General features: G+C 49.9%; 1 protein-coding gene across 1 annotated transcript in view; it reads left to right on the top strand.

Annotated features, from left to right (window-relative positions):
- Positions 1-581: 581 nt before the first annotated feature.
- COL6A1 (collagen type VI alpha 1 chain) overlaps positions 582-12,061 on the top strand; it is a 41,036-nt gene continuing 29,556 nt past the window's right edge. The window contains exons 1-5 of the mRNA XM_026086524.1: positions 582-631; positions 8,991-9,083; positions 9,901-10,264; positions 10,654-10,784; positions 11,664-11,793. Coding sequence (XP_025942309.1) covers positions 10,676-10,784; positions 11,664-11,793 — 239 coding nt within the window. The 5' untranslated portion in view covers positions 582-631; positions 8,991-9,083; positions 9,901-10,264; positions 10,654-10,675. The remainder of the gene's footprint in view (positions 632-8,990; positions 9,084-9,900; positions 10,265-10,653; positions 10,785-11,663; positions 11,794-12,061) is intronic.

The following is a 12,061-nucleotide window of genomic DNA, read 5'->3' on the forward strand; positions in this document are numbered from 1 at the left end:
GTTTTCTTACTGTGCCTGCTGGATATCCTCCACAAGAGGCCACATGGGAGAACACCCAGGCTTAACGGCTTCATTATGGCATGGAGGAAACAGCAAGTGCTTTCTTCCAAGTCCCAGTGATGGTGGCACTGAGGCTTATGCTGGCATTTCCTGGGCACCCCAACCTGCCAGTGGGTGGTCACAGGGAGGAAAGGCTTCTGTTGACACAGCAGGGTCCAACTGGAGGGAAAAAAAAAAATTACCTGCTGAGTGTTTGGCTATGAATTAATGAGTAATGACTCTGAAACATTGACACTTCCTGTAATTTTCTTTCCCATCTTTATCAGAAAACCAGAAATCCCCCTCCTCTTTTTTTTTCCCCCTCTCCAAAAATAGAACACTAGAGATTTTGCCAATCTTTTCCTGTTTTGGTCAGTTTTTATTCCCAAACCAGGATATTTCTGACCCTTTAAAAAAAAAGCAAGCTGTACTCTGAGATGTTTTCATTTTCTGAATTAAAAGTATACATTTTCCCTGAAAATTTGTTGTCATGAAAATTAGTTTTGCTTTATTTGCCTTCAGATCTCCATGGTGGGGCAGGAGGAAGATTGTGAGACTCCATCTCTGTGTGAGTGTGGAAAGGCCCTTCCTGGTAGGTTGAATGAGTTGCGTCCTGATGTCTCACAACACCCATCTGGTAGTGATTTCTCTGGGAAAGGGGTTTTCTCCCTGGCCCACAGATCATCAAGGGTCATCTGTGGTGACCCTGACGCAAGGACTGACTCAAACTCTAAGTTATTCTGTCTTCCGGTTGATATTTTTATTATTCAGTCTGCCCTAAGGCTAAGAAGCCACAGTCATGGTGCAAGGCTTGATTCTGCTGGCCAGCATGCAAACCCGGAGTGAAAATGCTCTGCTATTTATCTGATATGTCCATTTGCGTCAATGAACTGGAGGAGTGCCTGGGGACTCATTGCTCAGCAAGCGCTTGCTCACCCATGATGGAGAAGCCCAGCTGCCTGGAAATGTGCATCCAAGCACCATTACGATGAGTGGCTGCTCACCTGGTGTGTATATGGGCTCCATGAGCATCAGAGCTAAACCAGGGCAGACTTCCTCCCTTGCAGCAAGAGGGAGAGTTGTGCTGATCCCTTGGGCTGAGGACAGGGCTCATGTAGTTTTTGACTTTTTTCCAGCCTCTGGTTAGGCTGGAAGTACTGCCAAGTCATCCTTCCTTGTGATGCTTTGGCATTACTGCTTTTGTCACTGGCCAGAATCAGGACAATGTAATAAGGAGAAAGAATTCATCAGTGTGCTCAACTCTAAGGGAAGGTTGGGTTGGATCTCAGTAAAGGAGCAGGCAGATGGTGGGGTTTTTTTTTCTTTCTTTCCCAAACTTTCCTGCTTGGTGACTGGTTGGTTCAGGCTGCAGCAGCTAGCTCATGGGCCTGTTCAGCCCTTGGTGCCAGCTGCAGAAGCGAGTGCTCAGAGCAGGGGTTTGCTGGCCTAGGCTCCTGGGAGGGAGCAGAGGTGGAGTCTCTCCATGTATTCACATCTGAATCTGGGATTTGGGCCCCTGTAAGCATCTGAACCAAAACCCCAAACCAGAACCTGAGATCCCGAAGTGGCATTACTAGAGTTGTGAAGGCTGCAATCCCGGGTCACTGCCTTGATGAAGCAGAGCAAGTTCATTTAAGACATTTTAAAACGCCAAAGGAAAGGAAAAGAGCAGCTTTCTGGATGTTTGGCAAGAGAGGCAAATGCTGGCTGTGATGCCCAAAGAGATTCGTCTCTGCCTAGCACCACTTGCTTTTCCAAGGGCAGCTGTACCATTTGACCCCTGTGAGACTTCAGCTCCTGCTCCCGGAGGTGTTGCCTGAGGCTCAGATCCTCTCTCAGCCTTTTGCATCCACAGGGAAGGAAGGCCTTTCTGAGAGCGCCTGCGGGAGTGTTGTGGGCTTGGGTCCGACTATCCTTGCTGGGCTCCCAGGGGTTGGCTCTACTGGGGAGAAGACATGCCCTGGGCTGGGAGGAGAGGCGCAGGCTCCATCCCGAGTGGCTCCGGAGAACGCCTGCTATCTCAGCTGCTCCTGTGCAGATGATGCCTGTATACTGCCTGTATGAACACTCGTTCCTCCTTCCTAACTTCTCTGCAGCAGAGCCCAGAGGTGGGCAATAGTCAGTGGAGGGAGATTTCAGGGCAGCAGTGCTCTCCCTCCTTCCGCTTGCCGGGGATGCAGTGGCAGGGGTCTGTGCAGTGGGATGGAGTGAATGAGCAGCAGTGGAAGGTCTCGCCCAGGGGTGAGGGGATGTTTTTGGCACAACCTTAGCAAGCCTGGAAGCGGAAGAGCGCTCGCAGCAGAGATGGGCACCATCTCCTGCTTCTCATCAACAGAGATGGCTGATGACTCCCTGAGGAAAGGTTGGGCTGAGTATGGGACAGGGCTTCGCAGCTTGCTGCTGGAGGGGATGGATCCAGCCTTTTGAAGATGTCCTCAAGTGACACAGTAGAGTGTGGACCTAAAGGCAGAGCCTGGCACTGGCCGCTGTGGGCAAGCTGCAGGGCAGGCGGCTCTGGGAATGGCATGCGGCTGTACCTGTGACACAGCAGGACATGTGCAGCAGAAGAGGTGGCTGGAGAAAGGGGCCAGAAAGTGTTATCTCCTCTCCACAAGCTGCAATGCTGCCTTTAAAATCTCCCTTCTCACTTGAGCTCTTCTTTTCTAAGAAAGTAAGCCAAGCTTTCCCACAGACTCAGACAGCTATTAAAGAAATATTATTACCAGATGGTTTGTTTTTCCATAGAACTAGAGGCCAGTGTGAGGTAACGGGGAAAAAAATTAACCCGTCCCAAACCAACGACACATGCAGGGGCTACCGCCATGCCTTGCCCTACCTCTTGCTCTGCTCCGGTATGCAATGGGTCTGCAAAGCGGGGCCGCCCTCGTGGCTGCCGCAGGAGGGGAACGGCTCCGCCAGTACTGGGATGTACACACCACGCGCTGGCCTGGCAGGGGGCAGGTGAGGTGGCTGGAAATCCCCCAGCCAAGGCAAACACCCCCCAACACCTCTGAGCCCTTGAACTCGCTGCAGTTGCGCGGGGCGGCTCGTCGCGTCTTTGAAAGCCTTTGAAGGCGGTCGCTCATTGGAGCAAGTCTCCCTTGTTTCTCTGGCGAAGGTGAACGTTCACTTTTTGGGGATTATAGAGCATGTGAAAAAGGGGGGGGGGGAGACGCTGGGGCTCTCGGAGCTGCTTCAGCCTGAATTTTGAAGGCAGCCTGTAGAGGCAAACTGTGTGCTACTCGGTGCCATCAGCCTCTAGCGGGAGCTGAAAATTTTCTTCACAAGCTACACTGAAAAAGAGGGAGGGGAGGGAAAAGTCCTTCTGGGCCTACTCGAACCAATTTAGTACAAGAGAAACCCAGCTGGCAAACTGAGAAGTGGGGAAGTTCACGTTAGGTCAGATGAGCCAGTGATTCAAACAGACGGGAAGCGCCGCGTTCTGGCTGTCCTGTCTTTTACAAGATTTATAAGACCGTTAGGAGAAGAAAAACTGTAAAGGTGCCATTTAAAGTAAAAATGTCAAGGTATTCAGAAGATGCTGAATGGTGTGGTTTGGCTTTTCTCCTATGCCTGTGGCTGCCAGAGCAGATGACATGATGAGCGTGAGACCCTTTTCCAGTGCACCCGTGCTGCTGCATCTGCTTTATGGCCTGCAGTACAAAGCTTGCAGGCCTGCTTTGCTGGAAGTAATACCTATATGTGCTGCAAGAACCTCTTCTTACAAACTACACCCCTTTGAGGGCTCTGCATCCCACCTGGAGATGTCACCAGCTGCATAGCTGGAGGCACTGGTGCTCTCCTTGCTACATTCCTGCTTGGAGGGATTTCTCCACTGCCTTCTCCTGCAAAGATCCACTGTGGGAAGTTAAATTATCATGTGTGGAAACACCACAAACCACACTCTTTTCAGTGGAGTTTGTGGTTGGCCCAGCACTCGGCTTGGACCACCGCTGTTCCCACCGCGTGGGACTGTAGCACAGAGACAGGGCGGTGAGGCAGAAAGAAATGTCAACACGGACCCTGCTGACTCATGGACAAGCTGGCTTGTGTCTTCTTGCAACTTCAGGGGCTGGGGTCGTAGAGCCAGCCCGGGGGTGAATAGCCTGTGGTCACCCCATGGTAATCAGAGCACAGCAAAGTCTTTTCTAGCATACGCCTCCATCATCCCAAAAACTTAGTAAGTCTTGGGTATTTATGTCCCCAGGAAATGGAGGAATGTGATTCAGCCAGTTTGGAGGACTGGACATTGGTGTTTGTTTCGTGTGGTTGCAACCAGGGAAATTTCAGTTACTTCTTAATTCTAGTCTCTCCCAGGGATGTGTTATGGGATGAAGCTGCCCCAGCTACAGAACATGGAGCTGGAAACCTGGCACTCTGCCATTCCCCACTTTTTAAATGAACCATTGGGCTATGAGTATACCAGTGGGTTTGGTCCTGGCTTTTCCCTGGGGAATTCATTTCAATTCGTTTCCTTATTTCTTTTGGAAAGAACATTTTCCATTTCAAAATTGACTTGATTAAGGGGAAGAAAAAGTTGCATGAAAGAGTTAATATCGGAAAAATGGAGCAAACTGATTCTTTTCTCAGTTGCTAAACAAGGCAAAAAAATTCTGTCCCAATTGCTTTTATTTATTTATTTATTTATTTATTTATTTTTGCCCCAGTTCGGTCAGGAATTGGACTAAAAGTATCTTACTTGCTAGCTCTGCTCCCACTGTGTGAAATGGCTCTATGGGACTGTGACTGGCAGCCCAAAGCCCAGCTGGCTTCCACTCTGGCTAGAGAGCATTTGCCCATTGGGGCAAACAGGAGGGCTTCCCTTTGCCCTCCTGTACCACGTTTTGGTAGGAGGCTGACTCCAAGGAGGTACATGCAGAGGGGAACCCCAGTGTGGGGTTCATCATGAAGATAACCAAGGAGGGGGGCCCTCTTTGCAACCATGGCAGGGTTTGGCATGTGCTGGCTATACCTGGCACAGAAGAGGACTGTGAGGGATGGTGTGGAGGAGGCAGGGCAAAAGGCTGGGGTACCAGGTGTAGTGAGTTTGGCCAAGTGTGAGGGTTCAGCTGCCCTGGCATCTTCCAGAGAAAGGAGATGTTCTTCGCAGGCACATGTTCTTAGATTTCAGAACATGACAGCATAGTGTTAGGCCGAATGATTGCAACATGCTATTGGGTCAGCCTCCAAACTCCTAGCAAAGGGCTGGCTAGGTATCAGCTGAATTTCTGCAAAATTAGCCTGTACTTTTCCAAGGAAACAGCAGCTTAATGCCTTGGGGATGCTGTCAGCTGTTAGCCCTGATTTAGCACTGTAGACCTGGAAAAGGCAAAAAAATTCTCTTGAAACTCTATGTGAATCCAAGATTACAGTCTTATTAGATATCACAGAAAACACAGCTGGGATGTTATGCCCAGTAACAGCCCTCCAGACCTCTAGGGTTAACGGCAAAGGCACCAGGCAGGGAATCACTCTCCAGGGTTTCCTCTGGCAGCCCAGGCACTGCACGCTGCACAGGGGGACCCTGCCTTGCCCAGCTCCCCGCACCGTTTGCAGGCTTGCAGCGCTGCTGGCTCCTCACAGCAACACGCTGATGGCGCTGTCGGCCTGCGCTGCGGGGCGCAGGGGAGTGGGTGCAGCTGGGCCTGATGGGCTGCAGCTGTGCAGGGCCATATACGGCCAGGAGACGCCTTGCACAAGCCATACCATTATCATTAAGTGTTTACTGGCGCTGCTGACTTGCTTCCAGCTCACAAACCTCTGCAGAGCAACCAGACAGTTTTTAAGATGGATGCACTTTCCCCTCCCCTCTTTGGGGCAGGGGAAAAAGACCTGTAACACCAGCAGGGCTGAGTTGTTCTGCTGCTGCGAGTAATTTCTCAGGAGGAAAGGAGAGAGGAAGAGAAGGAGTAAGGAGGAAATTTCACTGATTTGCAGAATGCCAGGCTGCCTCTGCTGACCTGATAAATATGGCTCCCTTCCCAAAGTGCCCTTTCCTGTGAGCCTCTGGCTGGTTTTTAAAAGCCCAGGTGAGCTTCCCCCGCACTATCCCCAAGGAAGTGTGTTAGCTGTAGCACAAGGAGAGAAGTCCTGTACATCAGATTCAGCCCCTGGAAAAGGGCATGGGGCCCCCTGGAAGGGGCATGGGCAGGGAGTCCCACATCCTGCAGTGGTTATGCCCCACTCTTGTGCTTCTCCCATGCAGTCAGGTTCCCCTGAACTGTCACATAGCAGGAATTTGCCCCCAGACATGCTGGATCACCGGGAGACCATCTTCAGTGAGGTTTGAGCTTAAAAATTTACCTGTCAGTGTCCTCATCTCCTGATGCCACCAGCATGGCTCTGCAAAACGCCCCCCATCTCTGGGAGCCTTGTTGGCTTTATAGACTGATCAGGTTTGCACTGATATTAAAGCTTTGAGGCTGGGAAAAATCCTTTATTTGAAACAACAAAAAAACTGTCTCTTCTGGGGCTGGGTAGTGGTGGTCTTGTTATGTTTTTGTCTCACGCTATGGGGACCCACCTTTGTGCTGCCCAGCCTCCAAGAGGGAGCCTTGTTGAGCTTCCTACCTCTCATCCAAAGCACACAGGAGCCCGAGGCTCTCTGTAGCCTGTACTTGCAGATCTCCTCCCCTTCCCCAAGGAAGGAGAGGGTCTGTGGGATATCTATTCCCCCCATGGGGATTCTCCCTCTGGTCCATCCCTCATGAAATCAGAGAGAACCGAGTGAAATGCTGCTGCTGTCCGACTCAGAGGGCCAGGCCCAAAAGGCATGTTGTTTCCTCCCAGCTTTGCACTGCAGCTTGGAGAAGCTGCAGGGATGAAGCCACAGGGACTCCCCGGCAGTGCTCCTGCCCCTCCTTGAGACCACCAGCTTCTCCTCTTTCCTTTGCTTTAACTTCAGTTTCTAGAGAGGCACCTAAATTGCTCTGTTCATGTTTTCCAGAAGGGATTTGTCATGAAAGTGCCTGTTGTGCTGGTGGGTTATTAGATTTCATTTTAGCATAGTCTGTGTTTTCTTCCACTGATTTTCAATTTTGTTGTTTATTCAAATAGACATTATCTGATGGATCTGCCTCAATCGTTTGTGGACAGGCTCCTCCACTAATGTAATTTTAAATCAGTGGAGGTACAGCTTTTTTTTTTTTTTTTTTTTTAATGCTAACAAGATCTCAGCTTGAGACTTCTTCCCACATCCAACAATGTTTTTTTCTGAATCCCTTGTACAAGGAGGTTGTCATTTTTGTGCATGAAAGCTGGACAAGCTGCTACATTTTTGTGGTGGGCTGCTGGTGGTTAGGAATGGTGGGAGCTGGAAGAGGAGAAGGAAGGGAAAGAGAGTTGGGTGATGCTCTAGGAGGAGAATTTGGGACTAGATAAAGATGACTTCCAGGGGAATGATGCAATCCCAAAGTGGATCTCCACCTGAATTTAAAGAGTTGTAGTCACAATGCTGCGGAGAGTAAATAAATTATTCTGCACTGTGGAGAAGGGTGATTGTTCCCTGCTGGTGTGACAAGTGTGGGTGGACTCAGGTCATGCCCATAAGAGAAGAAATGGTCACAACTGTGAATTATATGAGGTGGGGTTGTGGCACCCATTGGAAAATCAGATTAAAGACCACACCTACATTGCAAAGTCTTCCCTTAAATGAGATATTTGAAGAACCCACTTACTTTGTTCTGGAGTTAATGCCTGTGAGGACATTTACAGCTAGCAGTAACGTCGTGCAGAGAGAAAACACTGCTCTGCCTTGGAGCTCCCTCAGCAAGAACCCCTAGAGCCGTCCCAGTGGCTGCTCATGGACGACATGCACAGATGATCAGCCCTAGAGCAGGGCAGCCTGGCCCAAAGGCAAAATAAGCTGAACTGTTGTAGGTAAGGATGTCCTGGCAGATGCAAAGGCCAAGACATTCCCAGCTTAGGTCCCTAACAGAGGACATCACTCCCTCTTGCTCTGCATCACTGTGGTCCCAGAGTATCTCTGGAGAGACCCTGCAGCATGGCGCAGGGTCGTCAGCCCTTACTGATCATTAGCTGTGACTGCAGAAGGAGGTGATGTCTGGGGACCCAGCCTTACTGTGTGTGAAAGAAAGGGGCTTAAGAGTTTATCCTTTTCCCCATTCTTTCTTGGGTTTCCACCCCTTCTTTGTGACCCTGGCACTCAAATTTTTCCCCAGGACAGTTAATGGGTGCCTATGCTGTGACTAGAAACAAGCACAGGGAAAAAGGACTATTTTGAATAATCTGAAAGACAAAGTGGAAGGTCATTTCCAGTGTGTGTGGAAACTCTTCTTTGAAAGGCTGTGCAAAAACCTGGGGTGGAAAAGTATTGCACAAATACATAAGCAGGAGCATAAATATGGACAAAGCTGAGAAGCAATGGAAGAGAGGCTGCTTTCCCTTAGCTAGGTAGCCATGAAAGTGCTATTCAAACCACAATGCACTGGCTGAAAAGTGAAGTAGGAGAATACTGGCAGAAAATGAGTTTTACAGTTGCTTCCTGCAAGTGTGTGTCCTGCAGACCTAGTCCTGAGCATTAGGCTTGCCTGCAAGGATCACTGCTCCCTTAGGGTGACACTGGTGGCAACTAGGTGCCCTGAATGTTCCCGCAAAGCAGCAAGGAGCTTCCCTCAGCTCTCACTGTAGCCATAGCAGAAGGCAGCTTCTGACATCCATGCCTGAGATTATTGTGGGGTTACCTTCCATGGATGAGGTGGTGAGGCCTGCCTTGGGTCTGCCCCATCAGCACCAGAGACAGACCGAGTGGCTGTGGAGAGCCAGCCTCCCTGGTGTCACCAGCAAGGAATATGATGACAGTAGTTTGTCTTTCCACAAAGTTCCTATATTCCTTAACTCCTCTTGGCAGATCTCTTCTTGCCTTTTTGCAACTAATATACCTAAATCATTTGTACTGGCTGGGTCATGCTGTTGCCTCTTTTGCTCTTCAGAATGGTCCTGGTCCTCTGCGTGTCCATGAGATGCTCTGCCAGGCTCAAATTAAGCCCCTCCATCTGGTTTTCGTTTCAGTTTCCAAAGGAAAGGTATGTGCTAGGCCTGAACAAACTGTGAATTTGCTATTTAATAACAGCCTTTGGCGTCCTCTTGTACTGTGGAGGGCTGCAAGTGCCGTGTGGAAGCAGGCTACAGCCATGGCTGTAGCACAGTCAGCCCCCAGGGGTTTCATCTCTCTTCTCTGCTGGCAATCAATGCTCCCACTGTAACTGAGTGGTTTGACAACACCTACTTCTGGAGTTGGTGCCTATGTGATAACAACTAAAGGGGCAGGAGACAAGTCAGAGTTAAGCAGCATGGGACTTGTCTCCTGGCTCTGCACACTCAACATCTCCTTCCCGGCGTGGATCATCACCCTGCTGTTACGAGTAGGGTTTTATACAGGGTCTTCAGGGTCCCTTCTGCTCAGAGACAGCCACTGGGGCATCCTGGTCCAAGATCATCCTGCTTCTGGCCTGCCAGGCCTGTCCCATGAGAGGGGCAGGCATCATCACCTTTGCAAATCGGGTTTCCAGCAGCGGCCTTGGATAGTGGATGGTCTGCAAGGCCTCATCCTGTCTGCAAGGGCTGTGGAGTCACCTCCACACTGCTGTGTGCCCTCAGGCTCTCCTACTGCGTGGCCAACACTGTCACACAGGAGAAAACAGCGTGGGAGGGCACCTATCTCCAAGCCTACCTACAGGTTTTGGGCTTCAACTTCTGCCTCCTGGTCTTGACAGCTCTGCTCCCCTGTCCCTGCTCCGGCTCCTATTCCCTGTCCATGTTGCAGGGAGTAGGTTAGGGATCGGGGGGTTCTCTCACAATCTGTGGGGGTCTTTGCTGATTTTTTTTTGGCTTGCTCCTCAGGTTCCTGACAGAGTAAAAACCATCAAAGCCTGGGAGGAAGGTGCTTCTCCAGAAATAAGCCTGGTACCTCTGCAGCACTCCCTCCAAGGTGGTCATGGGACAGCTCCAGGTCTGCGCTGAGGCAGGGGCCCCTGGGTTAACAGGACAAAGATGGGTCATCTTCCAAGCCAGCTGCTGCCTCTCCTCCTGCTGTCCCTCACTTTCCCAGACCAGAAGCCCATTCTCCTGCTGGCAGCCAGCCAGTAGCCCTGGGCAGCAAGAGTGGGGAATTTGCATCCTTCACGAGGTGCCCTGAGCTCTCTCCCAGCTCCATCTTGCATCGCTGGCCACGTGCAGACCAGGCTGGTCCCAAAAGGTGTTTCCGGTGAGCGACATGCAGGGGTTTCCTTCGTTAGGTTTTGCTAAGCTTGCAGCACTCCCACTTTCTCCATAAGGAGATCTCTGTCTCCAGGGCATCAGCGACTCGGGTGCAGATGCAGAACCCAGGGGTGCTGTTGCAGGTACAGTGACATCCAGAAAAAGGATAACAAAAAATGCCTCATTCGTTTCTGACTAACAGCTGACAGCCTTGATCCCTCCCTCCGTCCTCAGACTGAAAAAATCTCCTCCTCACCCTAACCCTCCTGCCTGCTCTTCCTTCCACAGAAACCAAGGAGAAGGCAATAAAAATATCTTCAGCAATTCCTTCCTCTGGATTGTGGCCTCTCTTGGCTAATAGTTTCTCCTTCCCTTCTTTTTCTTGAATCCAACTAGATGGTAATCTGAAGCAAGCAAAATGAGGCTGCAAAACTTTTTATTCACTTTGCTACTTCAAGCCTGTTTCCTGAAGGGAGGCTTGTGGGCTCAACGCACAGAAATCACCAGCCGGGTCGCAAATGCTCAAGGTAAGCCTGGGCCACCTTCCAGGGTGTTTTACCTCTCACATCTACCCTGAGATTAGCTGCCATTTCGCTCCCTGCACGGCTGAGCTGACGCCTCAGCTGCTTTTTGCTGTTGCAGCTTTGTCAGGAAGTTTTGGAGAAGAGTTGTATTTCCAGTGCAGGGCAATGCATGTTTAAGAAGTGTTTTCAAGATGTGTCCACCTATCTTTAATGATTTTTTCTGGTTCTCTTTGGTTCTGTCTTATCAGGTGTGTTATTACTGGGGCTGGGACGCAGGAGGGGAGGATGACAGACAGCTGGTATCAGTTTAGCTTTCTGAAAGAGTTTGATTTTGACACTGACTGCTAAGTTCTGTTTTTACTTTTGCTCTCCTTTGCAATGATATTTGTGCCAAGATGTTTTAGAAAATCATTAATTTCTCATTGTGTTAATTGCTATTATGTATTGTTTTCTTTTCAAGTTGTTGCTGTAGCTGCACATTGTTTTAAATAGTAACTAATGTTGGTCTCACAAAGACATCCTTTGAATGTAAAGGGAAAAAAATACATAGGAAGCTGCTAAATGCAACAAACCAGTATTTTCTGAATATATACTCAGATGCAATTCAGTTTATCCTCAATGACAAGACAGAAATGCTATGAGAGAGCAAGCTCAGCTATACATGTATGTCTGCATGTCCTCACATGGGATTATTATTTGAAAGCAGTCCACTTAGGGCAAAGCCTCTGAGTTTAGTAGGAAGGGGGCTGGATTGCAGATGTGCTTTGGCGAGTGCGTGCCAACAGCATGGAGAGCCCCACACAGCTTGGGCCAGAGGGTGCACCAGGCAGTCGGTGCAGGAGGGATGCCTTGCGACTCCTCTGTCTCTGTGCTTGTTCCCAGACTGCCCTGTGGACCTGTTTTTCGTCCTGGATACCTCAGAAAGCGTCGCCTTAAGGGTGAAGCCCTTTGGGGACCTAGTCACGCAAGTGAAAGATTTCACCAACCGGTTCATTGATAAGTTAACAGACAGGTAACTCTTTTGCTGTTTTGCCTGGGCCGATCTAGGGCTCCCTGTGCATGCTCTGAAAGGCAGATGTGGAACAAAGTACTCAGAGGGGTCTGTAGCAGCCCAGAAATGACGCTTTGCTGCCCATCAACCCAGCACAATCCCCAGCCTGCTGAGGTCACAACCATTCTGCACACTAGTGGGTCAGCCTGCATAGGCTTGACCCTTTCTTTTCTGTGCTGAATATATCTGGCTGGGTTTAGACCCTGATTTTGCTATGGCTGTGAGAGAC

The sequence above is a fragment of the Apteryx rowi genome, unplaced genomic scaffold (assembly GCF_003343035.1).
Source record: "Apteryx rowi isolate R43461 unplaced genomic scaffold, aptRow1 scaffold_699, whole genome shotgun sequence".
Classification (NCBI taxonomy): Eukaryota; Metazoa; Chordata; class Aves; order Apterygiformes; family Apterygidae; genus Apteryx; species Apteryx rowi.